At 41.6% G+C, this 17,531-nt stretch overlaps 2 protein-coding genes across 5 annotated transcripts in view; both read right to left on the minus strand.

The window, feature by feature from the left end:
• Positions 1 to 2,903: 2,903 nt before the first annotated feature.
• Positions 2,904 to 6,026, minus strand: LOC139209863 (specifically androgen-regulated gene protein). The gene is made up of 3 exons (XM_070839741.1): positions 5,818 to 6,026; positions 5,108 to 5,270; positions 2,904 to 4,982 (listed from the first exon to the last, which is right to left on the minus strand). The coding sequence occupies exons 1-3, from the start codon at positions 5,920 to 5,922 to the stop codon at positions 3,412 to 3,414; spliced, it is 1,839 nt and encodes a 612-aa protein (XP_070695842.1). The 5' UTR covers positions 5,923 to 6,026; the 3' UTR covers positions 2,904 to 3,411.
• A 6,228-nt stretch (positions 6,027 to 12,254) lies between these two features.
• The window catches only part of LOC139209402 (ankyrin repeat and SAM domain-containing protein 1A), a 62,399-nt gene continuing 57,122 nt past the window's right edge, over positions 12,255 to 17,531 (minus strand). For 3 of the 4 annotated variants that reach the window (XM_070839098.1, XM_070839096.1, XM_070839095.1), the window contains one exon: positions 15,111 to 15,227. In XM_070839098.1, the coding sequence (XP_070695199.1) occupies positions 15,111 to 15,227 (117 nt within the window). Of the gene's footprint in view, positions 13,841 to 15,110; positions 15,228 to 17,531 lie in introns of those variants that run through there. The other variant, XM_070839097.1, reaches the window with a different exon arrangement.

The following is a 17,531-nucleotide window of genomic DNA, read 5'->3' on the forward strand; positions in this document are numbered from 1 at the left end:
TAGCTACTTGAATCAATATTTGTTAACAGTTTGACAAATTCAGCGCTTTTAAATTATGCCGAAGCAGCAGTTAGCAGTTTCTGTTTGCAATGTACCCACGCATGTACAGAAAAATGAGACTGGATTATTGTAATACTGAAAAAAAAATTAAAAACCTGATCATTTTCAGGCAAGTTCTGAAGTTCACAATAAGCTATGGTGCATCTTTTTTATGGCGGTTTATCGGTTTATTATGATATCATAGGAAAGTATAAGTCACACTGAATCTAAATCTATGTGTATAAAGTGTATGCGTTCACATTTAACTAAGTTATGACTCCGAGTAGAGTACGACATTTCCCGCAAATTGCGTTAGCTAACGCTGCGTGCTTTTTAGTACCTCAGTTTCCTCCACGAACACTGCTGCTGCTCCCACTGGTGACCGCGTTGATAAACGGGTCAAAGTAACGACAAGGGGCCAAGCTACAACTAATTACTTCCCTTTGTTTTAACAGCAAACAGGTGTGTCGAGCCCCCCACCGTAGGTTAGTATGGTTGCTGTAGCTCTCCTGCGCCCCCTGCAGGTGTGCACACGGTGGCTTCACTTAACACAAACAGGAACAATGTTGTGGAAATGATTCACATGCACTGCAATTAATGAACATAAAATAAAATATGATAATATAACATAAAATAACATTTCAGAGTTGTAGCCTCTTTGCTATCGCATAATATTGTTGCATTATAATCGTTATTATTATGATGATGAAGTTCCAGTTTCTTTCTTCCATGATAGATTCAATCCAAAATTATTATAGTTTTGTATTTTTCATAGGTTTTTACATTAATTTCTCTGTTTGGTTTTGATTTATTTTCGTTTCGATTAGCTTCCAGGGTGGGTTAGAGTTTAGTTTTTATTAGTTTCAGCATAGTTTTTCTTCTTTTCTTTTCTTTTTTTTTAATGTGGGGGTATTTGTCCACAGCAAGAAGTTCACCATTGCAATACAAATACAATACTTTATATGAGGCTCAATAAATATATGCACCAATGCCTCCTCACACTCATCCCATTAAGAAATTTGACCAAACTGAGTAAAAGATTTAAAATATGTATTTTATTTTAGTTGATTTTCTAAGAACACAATATTGTTTTAGTTAGTTTTCATTTTTTCTGATTTTATTTCAGTAAACTAAAATGTTTTTTTCATTCTTTTAGTTTTTACTTTAGTTGCAGTTAACTAGAACAACCTTAATTCAATCTTATGTCTTTGTAACTTGCTCACGCTGAGAATGCAGGACACCGAGGAGGGTATGCACACTGACATGTTATGTTATTCATAGCGGCTGATCTATGATGCCTCCGAGGGTAATAGTGAAAGTGACAGGAACTGTCACTGAGTCCTTGTCAGTCAGTTCTGCTGGCAGCGGGACAACAGACAGAGCAGGTGGAGAGGAGATATAGCCACATACCAACATGCCACAGTGCAGCACAAAGCAGCCTGTGCTGGGTTGGCAGCATGTAACTGCTTCCTCTTCCTTTGGCTTTATAGTAAAAGAGGATGTTGGCTATAAGCTAAACAAATAATAATGCAACACACCTATGAAAATATACCTACAAGTGCCTTTCGGTATCTTAGAATGAATAGTGTGTAATTTATCTTTATTGTAAATTATGCACATGTGCTTTATCTTAAAACAAAAATATTCAAAACAATATTCAAATCCTCTTTCACTTGGCTCTTGATCAAATTAGATACCGATCAGGGGTTTATTTCCTTGGCAAAAAAAAATACAAAAATACAAATAAACATATTAAAATATTCTCTTTATAGACCATGCAAATTAGATGGATTAAAATTCATGCTGAAAACAAATCCAGGGTGTGATTGGGACAACAAAAAGGCTAAAGAAAAGAAGTGTGCACTTGGCACTGATGTAGCCATTCAGAGACGACACACCTGTGTGCACATCCAATTGCACAATAAAAGATAACAGAAATTATCAGTTTGGACTCACTATGCAGCTCCACCAGCAAAATACTGGCAACTTGTCAATGTGCCAGGCTTCCAATATTGAAGAGTAAGTTGTGTTTCAGTCCAAAAATGGAAAGAAAAGGAGTTGAATCAAACATTTATCCTCTGTTCTCTGCAAACTAGACAGCACAGAAACCTGGTGTTAATACCTGTTCAGAGAAACACCATTCAAAGCCATTCGAGCTTCATTTTCACAGCGGTAGGTGATCCAAATGGCTAATTACAGGAAAGAGTAAATCTATTTGTCTGCAGCAGTGAAAAAAATGTTTCAGACACAGCGCCAGCTCCTAAAATGTGCAGCGAAGGTGTTGCATAAAGGCTAAACCAGTAGGTGAGAAAACAGGCTGCTCCAGTTCTCTCTGCATCACATCAGATAAAAGGTGCTGAAGCTCAGCCAGAACTTCAGTGCCTCAATTGTGATGTGACATGACACACAAGGGCCCGCCGCACATTTCAGAGGCCACCAGAGGAAAACAAATGGAAATGTGTGACTTGTGGGCAACGTGGGGACAGTGTACGATCAAAAACATTATAATAATTCTCATGAGAGTTGTTATATCAGCTTGATTCCCATTGTCAAAACCACAGTGATATTACATGTTGCTATTATTCATCAAGCTTGTGAGTTTTGACACGTGCGTCACTGTGCAACGACATGTTTCAGATTCCTGTCACCTAGTGGCCGCTGACTGTGTGCTGTGAGTTGTAGTAGAGGTATGCTCCTTTTTATTCTTTTTTGAACCGCAACACTTTGCTCTAACGAACTGCACTGAGAAAACAGCCTGAATGCAGCGCCTCTTAAGTACACAAAGAATTGGATATTAGCCAGAGCTTGCTAACAAAAAAGTTGCTGTGGTTAACGAAAGCCAGAGTAGAAAAACTCCAGTGGAAGTGAAACTGATAACAAAGTTGGCTTTTTAAAGTATCAAAAAAAGGAGAACAAAGAGGGGAACCAACCTCACAGTGGTGTCACTGTGCCAAAGATCCTGTAACAGCAGACAGTGACATACAAAATGTTCACACCCGTAGATCCCAAGATTTATTCTGAAATGACAAAGTAACTCATCATTGTCTCTTTAGGATAACAGTATTTAATTAAAATAAGAAAACACACAGCTACACGAGAGTCAGGGAACATCCAAAGAGTTCCTTATTGTCACTTTTATAAGAAATATAACTCTAAATACAGCTGTAAAATATAATGAGCAGACGTGTGGGCATGTAAGTCAATGTTTTTAAGTCATGTTAGCCCGTCTCTTGTCATAATAGCTTCATGAAATAAAAATGATGACGCATGAATGTGTGGGTCTTCACTGATCATGCATCATGCTCCTTTAAATACACTATCTGGAGGGAGTCTGTGGCAGTCAGATGACGTGAAAGATTTGGTGTCGATGCCTCAGTCCCTGAGCAGCCCCAGCCTCCTCAGGGCCTCACGGCGGCCACCTCCGTTTTCTGCACGAGGGCAGATCAGTACGCTGATGCCTTGTGATCGCGGCAGCTTCTGAGAGTCGGCGGAGTGCTGAGCGGCCTGGCCCGTCTGTGGACTCTCTCTCTGTGGGCTTGAAAACTCTTTCCCGCTTCCCAGGGAGGCGGGGCGTGGCCGATTGTTGCGTAGCTCGCTGGGGCTCTGCTTGCCGCCGCCGCCCTGGTTGGCCTCACTGGAACCTTGGCTAGCCATATAGCTGCTTAGACCCAAGCCCGAGCGCTCCAGCGTGGCTGATTTGACACCCACGACCTTGGGTGGGGTTAGCTGCTTGACCAAAGCGGGAGGGGTAAAATGGGGTCCATTCACCTGAGCATCAACTGTGGCCCCCGTGACTTCTCTGAGAGCAGACAGTTCATTATCTGACAGCTGAGGGCCGGGGTCACTGAATGCAGCAGGTGCTGGGAGAATATCAGGAGGCTGGTCAGCAGGAGCTGTAGAAGAAGCTGATGGTGACACAGCCGCAGGAGACTGAGGAGGGACAAAGGTGTGAGGCGGGCTGCTGACACGGGTGTAAGATGGTGTCGAGGGTGGTGTACATGGTGAAGCTGGGCTGATTGGAGAGGGAGGAGCTACCCATGACCTTCTAGTTTGGGGCGAAAGTTTGGGGCTCAGGACGGGGCCTGAATCTGCCTCCTCGCTTTTAAGCAGGCCAAGCTTTCGGAGGGCTTCCATGCGGACCCTCTGGGGGTCCAACAACAGCCGGTCACTGCTGGTGGGCACCGAATGTCCCGAGCTGCCATCAGCCACTGCTGCCTTGTGTGACTTCAGAATAATGTTGGCAGGAAGCTTCTTGGGCTTCGGGGCCACAGCAGGTGGACTTCTGGGCTCAGCAGCCTCAGGAGGAGGACTCATTGGGGGACCAGAGCTGACGACTAATGCACTCAGTTCTGCAGGCATGTTTGGAGGCTCCTGGGTCACAGGGGAGCTCACCGAAGTTCTCTTCGTGGAGGCTTTGTGACGTAGCTCTTCCATGTCAACAGCTGCTCCTGGCTTGTTATTGGACATTTCTGCAGATGCAGATATTTCTGCATCTGACTGAGGAGGAAGGCTTGGCTCATCCATGAAGTCTGATGGAGGAGGGATCAGACCCAGATCTATCTCAGGGGCCTTAGCAGACTCACTGGGGCAAAGCCCGCTAGTTGTGACAATCTTAAGATTACCATCTCCATCCTTGGATGAACACAGCACCTCAGCCTGAGGAGTTGATTGGTTTATTTTGCAACCAGCGACTGATTCAGTGACTAGAGGTTTGGGTTGAGTCTTGAGGTCCACTGGTGTTTGGAGATCTTTTGTATTGGCTGCAGAAGCTGGACAAGACCGTTGTTCTGAGGTTTGATTCAGAGCATGCTGCTCTGCTTTGACTCCAGTGGTTAACCCTCTGAATCCAGGCTCCTCTGGCAGGTGGGCAAGTGGTGTGGGCACTCCGCTAGTGAGAAATGATTTTTGGTCTCCTCTGGACTCAGGCTTGAAACGGGAAATGTCTGAGACAGAGAAGCGAAATTACTGCAGTTAGTATTGCAGTTGTTGATGTTATTTTAGTGTAAAAAGTACATGAATACATGCATTTGCATAATGTAAAACAGAGTATTTCACTGCATGAACGTACCATTTACGCTCATCTGACCCAGTTTTACTGCCTGTAACAAAGGATCTGGTTCATCATTGGATAAGCCGCTGTCCTCCTGTACCTCCAGAGCTTCAATCGTTTCCTCCAGGTACATGAGACACGCCTTCTCTTCGGCAGATAAGTGCTCCATACTGTCTTCGCTCTGCATGCAGAATAAGAGACTGAAATTTATTACAGATGTGATGAAAACTAACTCAGAACAGTTTCTCAACTCTTCAGCAAACTCTGCCCTCCATTTAACCCTAAACACAGCGATGAGAGACAGGACAGGGACACTAGGCCAGAGCCGTTTGGGGTTCAAACAGTGACAAAGGAATGACTAATTACACCACTCCTGTCCTCGTCTTGGCCATCTTTCATTCTATATAGGCCTGTCGGAAGAATTTATTTCAGGTGACTGCAGGTGTCTGTGAGCAGCTTGAGATCTTCTCCCTTCTGGTCATCTTTCATGAAAACTCTCATTTTAAGGTCTCCTCTCTGAGTGTATTTCACCTCAAACAGATTCACTTCCTCTCATCATCTCTCATTTGCCCCTCTCATAAACATCCATGCAGGCGTCATTATAACCTGATGCACAGATCTCAGTTCTTTATTTCCCCATTCCAAATGAAGGACAGATGTTGTTGCTACACAGTGAACAGATAAGCACCAGAGTCTGTTGGACAGATGTGAGGAGGAGATCTACTCACATATCCAGAGTTCATGCTGACTACACTGTCGCAGCTCCCGGCACTGTCCATATTGCTCAAGGATTCCATGGCAACGCCGCCTGGCCACGTGCCACTCTTCGGCATTGCACAAGGAAGAGGACGAAGGCAGGACCTGGGCTTCACGGCCCAATTTTGATTGTGTAAATTTCACCGTGAATCAGTTTGGGGACAGAGTCTGAAAGGTCAAGGAGAAAATTGTAATCAGATAAAAATTTGTGTGGCACAGCTTTCTCCACACTACAAGATGCTTACTTCACTTTATACTAATCATCAAATTTATAGACTCAAACCATAGTTTGAGGGTGACAAAATTAGTTTGTAAACATCACAGCAACAGCTATTAATGTCAAATCTTTCCATTAGTGTGATGAATGAATGCCATAAATTACAGCTGATAACTAAATGACCCGCATAATGTTATAGCTCTCTTATTTAAGATGTCAAATGCGCTGTCACAGTCTCTGGGATTTATTAAACAGAACCAGTTATGCTAATTAAGTCATTATATAAATGAATGGATGAATTAGTAAACATTTTTATTTATACATCAGACGTGGCCTGGATTAATATGAAGTCCATAGATTATTGGGGTTTTGTTTTATTAAAAGAAAAGATTCACAGTTTCTCTAGTCTGTCTGAAAACGATAGTTAAGGGCTCATTTGGAAATCCTTTCCTGAGGCTCTGTCTTGTACAGTAAGTGACAGGGGACAAAATCCACTGCCTGAGTTAATCAAAGCGAGTAGATATTACTTAAATGGGTGATAACTCTACACTGTAGACCTGAAATGATCATTGATTTGTGTTTTCAAACAAAAATGCCAAACATCCCTCAGTTTCAGCCTCTCAAAGGTCAGGATTTTCTGCTTTTCTTTGTCATATATGATAGCATACTGAACATTTCAGGGTTTGGAGCTTTGGTTGCACAAAAAAGAAAACATTTCAATATGTCAGATTACGCCGTGGAGAATTTTTTTTTTTCTTTATAGACTAATCAATGAAGAAAATATACATTAGAATAATCAGCAATAATCACTTTTTATACCATCAACAGGTTTATAATGGTTTATAACATTAACAGCTGCAGCAGATCTGCTTCCCACGTGATTCCAGCAGCAGATAGCAGGAAGAGGATATTTTGGACTGGAGTTAAATAGCGATATATTAAGCACCTTTGTTGAGAAGACGCATGACATACTTCATGTCATGTCCGATGTGTGTAAAGACAGTTGATATGCCGTGTTATGTTGCAGCACCACACTGTTTACTTGTGCTCCTGGCCTATTCTCCTGTGTATATCACTACTGACGGGTCAGGCATGAGGAAAACATGAAAGACAGAAACTCGAAATCTGGCGAAGGGACACGAGGACAGGGATTTTCAAAATCCCCACTAATAGATGGCCGATTTAGAAACAATCAAGGCAGTAAATTAATTCATAAGGCCATAGAGAAAAGACCACTTAAAGCAAAATTATTACCTCCTAAATTCCCTTTTAAGTGCCTTCAGTGCATTAGCAAGTGCCAGAGGCAAATGCCACCGACAATGAACAAGGGCTGAGGCATTAAGAGACAATATTTGATTAACTTGGCTTAAGACTGATGTGGATTTTGGTCTAAATGGGTCACACAAATGCTATATACTGTATCCCATGACAAAAGCTTTACAACCTGTTATTTGGCTTATTCATCACGCGATCACAGCTGCACAATCTGGTTCAGGTGTGTTTGTAGAAGCAGAACAGAGCTAACTTTATTGTTCTCTTATCTCATAGTGTTTGATTAAACGTATAAAAGCAAGTTTCCCTTTAAGAGCCAGTGTCACAATTTGTCTGCGAATTAGCCTCTAAAATGACCCGAGATCAGAGTTATATGAGAGCAACTCCAGGGGCCCGACGTTCCACTGAGGACAAACCTCACAGAGGAACTCGTTCACCACAAACAATATGTCCATACGAGACAGTTCAAGTTTCAGTTTGCTGCGATAAAGGAAATGACTCTCGAAAACAGGCAGCAGCGTCTGAGATGTTTCTTGTAGTGGACTGCATGTGGCCTGCATTTCATTCTGGCTACTGACACAAGGCAGAAGATCAACCAGTGGTGTTTTAAAAATGCAAGATAGTCTTGTCAAAGCAAAACTTCCCCAAGTTTTATTCTAGGCTGTAGCAACCATCGAGGACAGTGACGGCATGTCCTCTGTAGGATTTAAAAAAAAGAGGCAGACAGGAGTACTTTTAGACTAAATACATTAAAATATGACTACTTTAATGCCTTTGTCACCAGAATTCTCCACCAGAATTTTATTCATGATGGCATGAAGATAGGACTTTTCCAAGGAAGAGCCAAGGAAATAACAGCAGACAAAAGAATGCAACTCAGATGGAATTAAAGGGTATTCTCCACTAGAAAAGTAGAAAAATATGAAATACTAAATTAAACTTCAACTCTGGCTTTGAGAAATTTAATTTACCAACAGTTAACTGAATAAAAGAGCATAAATTCTAATAATTGCAACAATTTAAAAATTTTATTTCTTATGTTTTGATCCAAATATGTCAGATTTTTTCACTTGTTTCAGGAAAGTAAGAGTGACAAGTGACAAGAAAAAAAATGGCTTGGCGAAGGAAGGAGATTTTTGCAGCGATCATGTTCAGATGTATATTTTCCAGATTGGAAACCACTAATCTAGAGCACTGGCAGACAGCAATGACATTTGGGCTTATTGACATGTCGACAAAGCAAGGACATCCGGGGGAAACCCTTATCACCAACACCCACATTCACACATGTTTTCTGGCAACAAAAGCTGGTTGACAAAGCATCCACCGGCTTCTCCCAGTGAAAGCTTTAATGGCTGCTAATTACTGTCCCTCCCATCGGCCGTTCACACCAGCAGAGTCTGAGCTCGAGCAGCCAACACCTCTCAAACCTGAAAGAGGCAACAAACCTGTAGGGCAGCAGTGGGAGAGCTCACTACACCCACGGCTGAGTCAGGATTTAATAGTGACAGGAATGTCACTGTGCTTGCTTCCATGTCTTTAAGACAGCTCGTCAAATTCAAGCCGAACGCCCTGATGTGATTGGGCATTCCACTTGAATTACAGCGCAGCCATATAAAACACTTTAAACTATAAAAAAGGGGAGGATGAGCTCCAGGTCTTTAAAGTGTTTACTGTGAGAACAGCTGCATAGTTTGTGAGCCAGACCCACAAGCCAAGGAATCATCATTTAAGGCCCGATGACAAATTATACAGCTAGTTAAAAAAGTGGGGTATGTGGGGCCAAAAAATGTAGAGTATGTGTTCAAGGGCAGCCAGAGAACTGGTTTAATAATTAACAGTAAACAAAAGTTCATGGCGAACACCAGGTTGTGCAACTCACAACCCAGTGAACAGAAATATTTCATTAATGTTTAGCTTGGCACCTTGTCACACTAAAATGACTATTATTGACTTTTACGTGCAAATATTTGTACTTTTCCCTGACTCAACCTCTACTCAGTAAGCCACCAAATATTCACTGGCTAAACACTTGTGATCAATGTGTCATCTGTGAAAAGAAACATGAGCCTCCAGAGAGCATGAAAAATGGATCAGTAATATGTGGGAATGTTCACAGCACAGGCAGAACTTTCACACCTGTCCCTGCAAAGTGCAGATAGGTGAGACAGGATGGCACTGTCTGTGCAGACGGGCTCATTCACACTCATAAACCCGCATCAACTACAGGAAGATATATATGAGGAAAAAAAAAAAAAAACATGGAAAAGTGGAGATGAAGATCATAGTTTGTTCTTAACAAATGGATCAGACACACCAGGTTTTTTTCCTCATAACTCTTATATCCATGAAAGAAGCAGGAACTAAGATCCCTGATGCTGATTACTCATAGGCTTTAACTATTTATTTTCTTGTGCTTTTATTATATTTTACGTGCAACTTGATGTTTCTGTGTCTTGTTTTTATGTTTTTATTGTGTTTTATGTCCCTGTAAACCACTTTGTGAATTGCCTTGTGTCTGAAAGGTGCTATACAAATAAATTTGCCTTGATAACTCACCGGAGATGAAAATGAGAAAATGAAGCGTCTGATAAACCGTGCAGCTGCTGTCTGGAGAGAAGAGCTGTTTTCAGATCAGTCCATTGCAGCACAGCAGCTCACTGCCCTCCGAGTCCTGCTCTGCTCTGTGGAAGTAAAACTACACGAAGAGAAGTCACCGACGGAACAGGTGGGAAATAGTTGCAGCCAGGTGAGCGAATTAGCTTCCGCACAGGTTGGTCTGTGGCCAATCAGTGAACGCCTCAAAGAGACGTTTCCGATGAAGAGCCAATGAAATAACAGCAGACAAACGAACGTAACTCAGTTGGAGAAAAGGTATTCTCCACAAGGAAGTTAAATCAGTGAAGTATGCATTACTCATAATGAGTGTAAAGATGTGGAATGATAACCACGTTGCTTTTATTTTGTTTTGAAACATTATATTTCCAGATATTCACACCAGTGTCAATATATAAAATCTGCAGGCACTCTTAATAAGGGGTTTTATGTCTTTGTTAATGGTTGATAAATCACTCACTGATGCTTTAAAAGTTGGTTATAAAATATTGATAAGAACCACTGTGTGAAAACCCTTTGGCAGCTCCAGAATGACACCTATTTTGTCTTTAATAAAGCTATACAGGAAGACCCCTATGATGGACCCCATTATTATATTGATACTATAAGCTAACATTTACAATTGCATTGTGGGTGGATTATTATTTATTTATAACATTTATAACTGCAGACTGGTAGAAAACTGTAGAAACTGGAAAGCCCATGAATATGTATTACTGGATTACATTTACAACTGTATTATTAACAAATAGAAAGGATGATACAACCTCGTCACCCCAAACTTGGTCTTACAAATGCCTTTTCACTGATCTACAATGCTTATAGTGTACTACAAAATCCCATTCTGTTTATACTCATGTATCCTAAAAACTCATGATTTTCATTGTTTGCAGGCTGGCCTCAGTTTATGCGTGTTGGAGTTTGGTGAACAAAGCTTGTCTGTCTGCAGATATCAGCCTCACAATCAGCACACATGAGCTGGTCTGTTTTCCAGGAACAGCAGCACACATCTGTGACGTCTGCTGCGGTCCTATGGAAATGAGCAAATGTGTAAATTTTAGTTCCCATCTGGTACAGAAATCCTCTGACCTGTTGTTCTGCTTATGTTTTCATGTTTGCCAGTGATGTTGTAGTGCACAAGCTGCCTCAGTGAATCACACATTAGAACATTTACAGTAATGATTTTAAAATGGTTGCAAGTTAGATTGACAGAACTGTCCAACTTTTCCTATACCGGTGTAATTTGTAGCCTAAAGCAAAAAGCTATTCATCCAGGTAGTTTTTTGGGTCTTTCCAGTAAAATAAGAGAAGAAATAAGAGAAACTAAATGGCCAAGAATCACAGGGCACGATTATTTACTTACACTATTTTGCTCCTTATGTGCTGCAAAATGAGTGAAGTTGTTTTTGTTTCTAAATCCAGCTTTAGGGAAAAAAAATAATGAAGTTTGGTTCTCTAGAATGAGACAAGAGCTTGAAAATATGAAAATACCAACTGTTGGTTGGTATTGGGAAAAAAAAGAAGTCTATTTCTATTTCTACATCTATTTATAAATTCACAGTGCAGAACTGTTTTGAGTGTTTAATGAGTTATTATTGTTGACATGTTTCACAGAGTTGGCATTTGAATTGCTGCAGTCATTTTCTACCGTTGACTCATTTCCCTTCTAACAAAGATAAAAAATAACTCGCAACCTGGAGCTGGGCAAAATGAAAAATGTACAATATTTGAATTAACCTCGGCGAATAACAGTAAACAAGGGCACCAAATCGACAGAGCACAGTGATTCTTAGTGTTTTTTCTCTTCCAACATTGAGTTTCTCGCTTTTCTTTTTCTTTTTAAAGTCTCAACAGTATTAAGGTGGTTTATTGTATAATGCCAGGAGACCTTAAATGCAAAGAAAACATGTTTGTACTAATAAAATGCATTTTGCATGTGTCACTGCAGCCTGTTCCTGCTGCAGCAGCTTGTTGTTTAGACTCACAGAAGCAGCGTTGATGACATCTTCCTGTCAGCTTGTCTACCTGGAGCTCTCTGCTTCCGTCTCCTGCACCCCTCAGCTGCACTGGCTTGGAGCCGTCCACCCTTCAGCAGAGGGTGTGGACACCAAACATGTCATCCTGACTGGCACATCCACTGACCTTGTTTGCCCTCTGACAAATCACTGTAAAGGCATCGAGACACGGCGTCGCCTCAGATGTGACAGAAAATTCTGCCAGAGTTAGGAAAACAATGCAAAAACTTTCACGGCAACATGAAAGAAGATCGGCGAATGGAGGAATAAAGAATCAACAGAGACAGCATTTAATAACTGCGCCATTTATTAGTTGTATAATTATGAAAAATAATCATAAAAAAGACTGGAAGCCCAAGATTATTTACAATCTTTTTTTTCTGAAGTGAGGTCCCTCTTCTGAGTCATTGTTTTCTCAGCCTTTTTTTGTTTGTTAAATCACAGGGTATTTATTCACGATATGTTTAACTTTATAAGACATAGTCCTTTTCTTTCTTTTGACAAACGTCAAAAATTACATACGTACATACATACATATACATATATATAGATGTCTATAAAAGCAAAAATCATTCAAGTATCAAAATACAGACCGCTAGATTCATGTACAATATCATTCTCATCATTGTTGTCATCAGATTAGTCCCGAAATATCTCTCCTGATCCATAGCAATGTGCAAAAGCAGAACGGGACCAGGCTGATGGCTGAAGGTGCCGACACCAGCGAGCTGAAGACAGTGTACCAGAGTCATCGTACTGGCCTGACGACGTACCACACACACAAAACAGTTAAATCAGAACGAGCCGACTATGTACCCATATACACATCGGCTGACCGAGAAGTACCATTAACAGTCAACAAACCGGGATCTAGCTAGGAGAAACATGCTGTTCCCTATTGTTCTATTCTGCAGCTAAAATCTACAGACGTACCAGCCTGCATGGCAGGTTTGGTGAATAATCTTGGCTAGATTAACTGAACAAAAGGAGCAGGGAAGGATAGAGAGAGAGACAGAGAACTGCAGTGAACCACACCTGATCCAGTTCCAGCATTAGGACACGCAATTGTCCTATAAAACAATTAAAACATATCCAAAAAAGAGCAAACTTTCAAATAAAATAAAAGCTACCCCCTGTTATTTTATCATTATCGCTGTTATTATTATTATTATTATTATTATTAATATAAAACAGTCTTTGTAGTGTCCATTCCTCTGCCCTTTAGTTTGGTTAGAGTTCCTCCCCGTGCAAGATTACATTGTTTATCACAGTTATACATGTGTGTTGTGGATGGCCATGAAGAGATGCTACAACGTGTGGATACAGGACGAATAATCCAGGAAGGAGTGTGTACCTACAGTGTGAGGTCTCTGTATGATGTACCTTTGCATGAAAACAAAACAAAACAAAAAAAAACCAGAATGTTCTTTATCTCAGCTGCTTCCCCTTAAACCACAAGTTCTGCATTGAAACATCGCAGGTACATTTCCTGAAAGAGTAAACATTGACTCTCTGAGGGAGGCCTGATAGGTGTCAGGAAGCAACCATTCATTTGTCAGGAAACGTAAAAAAAAAAAAAGCACAACGAGAAAATCATCTGACGGGGACAAGCATCACTTTCTGACGGACAGGAAGCTAAACCGAGGCGTGTGCGTACGTGGAGTGGGTGAGGTTGGATGAACTGATGGATCGTGCTGAAAGCTTTACGTCTGTTTGCCTCCGGGCCCGTGTGTTACTGCGGTGAGCGCAGTCCGACTGGTGATGTGATGTGCTGCGTGGGAGGAGGGTCACTTTTCCAACAAAACATCCTACCCACCATGCAACAGGGCTCTTTCCTGTCCTTGCTTACTGGCTGGGAGTGGCCACAGTGTTCAGCTATAGGGAAGGGACACAGACACATGCACAGTGAGGTTAAAAGAAAGTAAAAATAACACTAATGAGCACAAACAGCGTGATGGTGTCGGATCGCCCCCTCCTGACAATGATTAACTCTTTTCACCAGCGGCCGTGAAGTATTAACCTGGTGCGATCGGCAAAACAAAAGGCAATGCTGACAGGATGGATCATGGAAGGCATTTGTTGTGAAAAGAAGAAGAAAAAAAAAGACAAGACAGAGGAAAACACTTATTTTTACACACTTGGGGATTTGGTAAAAGTGCTTAGTTACAGTTAGTTCACTCCAGAAGAAGCATCAGGTTTAAATCCCGATGCATGCCAGTCTTAAGAAGGTTTGGACTGTCTATTTTCTGGAGCAGCAAGGACCACAAACATGCGGGTCCATATTAGCCTCCGTGCCCTATCCCCTTACCCCCTTTTTCCCCTCAACTGGAAAATCCCCCAAAATGCTTATTTCATTAGCTCCAAAAGGACCTTATCACAGTGCTAGGATCTTAGCCTCCTTTGGCTTCCAGCAGACTGCTGACAGTGAAAAATATCCCCCTTAGTTAATCCAGTGTAACCTCTATGACACCAAGACCTCTGAATCCCACTGTGCAGAAACAGGCTGCTAAAGTCCAACAGATGTATACAATTACAGAAGCAGTTTCTCAGTTTCCCCAGGAAACATGTCCATCCAGGTACAGGATGTGTGCAGTGGGTCTCTCTTGGTTGTGGTAAATCAGATTTTCTCAGCACTCGGAGAAGTCAGGAGTTGAAAGATCAGAGTGAAAAGCCTCAGAGTGGCCGTCGCCTAATGGAGCAGGAAAAGCACCAAGAAAAAAAAAAAAGAGCTTATCACCGAGAGTCAATAGTGGGATGTTGACAGGGAGAAAAAAAGCATTGTACACAGAGTTCAGGAAGGATACAAGGTAAACAGAGAGGAGAGTAATAGAGAAGGTGAGCTGCAGGCTGGGAGTGATACCAGTGGGAGCGTTACACTAATAATCAATAAAAAGTGTAGCAGCGGTGGTGGTTTAGCAGACAGGAGGAGCAAAGCACTGGGGAAACTGTCGCGGGTTGTGTTGTTTTCAGACGAGGACGCAAGTGATGGTGGAGGAGGAGGAAGAGGAGGGGGTGCGGGCGAGGGCAGGGGTCCAGCCCGGAGAGAGAGAGGCAGAGCCATAGTGAAAGGCACACAGAAGGAAGGGAAGCAAGAAGGGTGAGACCAGGCCCGGAGGTCAGAGGTCAGGAGGAAGAAGGGGTCCACTCAGAATATGGTGGTCTCGTACTTAGTGCTGATAGTGCGCTTGGATTCCTTGGGGTCCATGAGCCATGTGGCACTGCCCTGGGACTGAGAATCACCCTCCTGTTCCACAATGTCCCCCTGTGAACACAAAAAGAAGGCAAATTATACGTATTATTTGATTATATGTTTGCATGCAGATTAACCAATAGGGCTAATTTCTTCTTCTATGGTCTTACATACACTTTGTGACGAAGCACGCGGCCGTAGACATTAATCAAGAGACGATTTTCTCACCAACAAGCTGAATTTAACTGAAATGTACCCATAAAGCTTTGTGAGGCCAAGTCTGTGTTTGTGAATAAGAATAAAAGGAGTAAGATCTCTACCACAACAAAACAATACAGTTAATATTAACTATTACAATTATGATAACTTTTACTTTTCATTGTTGTAACAGAGCTTTTTTTTTCTAGTCCACCAATAGACTTAATACTTATAATCAGTATAATCAGACACAATAAATGGTTTATGATACAGTACTTGTTTGTAGTGTTTATCTGTGTATCTGCCAACAACTATAACTCCTTCTGTGGACACCCATAAGTTGAAGCTGGTAAAGATAATGCAGTTTTAATGTCTTCATATGAGGAGTTATAATTGTTGGAGAAAACTGTGACTCTAAATGTATTTTAAAGGCCTTACTGTTTCACTCCTATGAGGGATTTTTAGACAGGTGGCTTTACATGTACTGAAACAAAACAACAGTAAAGAAACACTGGAGCACTCTACAATTCCACTGTTAAAAATCAGGCACTGAACGTACCTATCTCTGAATGTACACATGGCCTGTGTTAGTACTATAAACTGTCACTAGAGGGCACCTGAGTCAAAAGTAATATTGAATCATCGGTCCACATGTGGCTATCTGTAGGAAAGTGTGGCTCATACAGTATATAGCTTTCAACCAACAACAGTAAAGCATACAACAACAGCCTTATGAATTCATAAAGAAATGGTGTAAAGACACAAATGAAGGATTATGGGGTTTTTAGGGCAGTGAGAGGAAAAAACACAAAGCAGGAAGTCAGAAGAAGGAGCACAGTGTGAGGGGATGAAGGTGGGACAGGATGAAAGGAGGATGTGAAGGCAGCACCTGGGCAGCAGGGCTGGCAGAGTGCAGCGGTAGGAGGGTGGGACGGTGGGTGGTGCAGGTGTAACAGTAACAGCAACGACTGTCGAGAGGAGGAGAGTCCTGGGAGAGATGAGCACCGCCAGGAGGAGAGAGGAGGGAGACAGAGAGAAGAAGAAGAAGAAGAAGAAGAGGAAGGAGGGAAAGACAAAAGAGAAGGGGTGGAAAGAGAGTAAGAGGGAGAGAAACTCACATAGATACAGGTGTGGGTGTGTGTGACTGTGGAGGTGTGAGGCAGGGATTCCCAGGAAAGTTGAACAAAGGTTGAATGTGTGTATATCAAATTACAAAAGGTGAGAGAGACACAGGCAGACAGAGACAGTAAACATCACAATCTTACATGATTCTGTTGAGTTCATTAAGCTGCAGTCGGAGATGTGCGATGGGTCCCCGAGGTGTAGTTAGCTCATTTACATTCAGCACAAGCTCACTTCTTAGTGGTTTAATGGTAATAGCCAGGCTCACATCAGCACAGTGTAATCATAATGATGTGAAATGCGCTAAGACTTCTCTAATGTGTTTTGAAGAACTTTATTGCAAGAAATAAAGGGTTTAGGCGTGTGGCCTGAAATACAGTAGTCTTTATGCTACAAGTGTTGCAGGAGTTTTGACCTCTTCATGCTTCAGTTTTAAACCAGTAGATATTTCGTAATCATGGTCTTTTTCTTTTTTTTTTCAAAAAAATTAGTAGCTGGCCCTTTTGCATTTGAGAGTTTTTCCCAGTCTGACAGTGTGGGCCCCCCTTCAGACGTTATGTAAATAATAATAAGTTTACACATTGTCACCATTAAAAGTATGCCGAATTAGTTATTGCAAGTTTCTGTTTGAAATGTACTCGTGGAGAAACAGAAAAGTAATCAGTGGATCACTTTGATACTGAAGACAGCTTTAAAAACATGATAGCTTTAAGGCAAGTTTGGTAATTTATATGGAGCATCCTTTTTCTGATGTCTAAGGGGATTTATGGACACGTACTTGTTATGGACATCTGAGATATTGATGAAGTGTATCATGTCTGTATGTCTCTGCGTTCAGATCAGAATGAATCAGGTGCTATGGTTTTTTAAGTACCTTGGTGAGCTATGTGTGACATCCACTGCTGCTGCTCCAATTGTCAAGTCAAGTCAAATTTATTTAAATGATGTCTTTATTCATTCAAATGAATTGATTTCAGAAACCTGGCATACACCTGTCCCTCTCACATCACGCAGTACTTGCACTGCGGAAATTACGCTAGTCTTTGTGACTCTATT

This window comes from Pempheris klunzingeri, chromosome 11, assembly GCF_042242105.1.
Source record: "Pempheris klunzingeri isolate RE-2024b chromosome 11, fPemKlu1.hap1, whole genome shotgun sequence".
Taxonomy (NCBI): Eukaryota; Metazoa; Chordata; class Actinopteri; order Acropomatiformes; family Pempheridae; genus Pempheris; species Pempheris klunzingeri.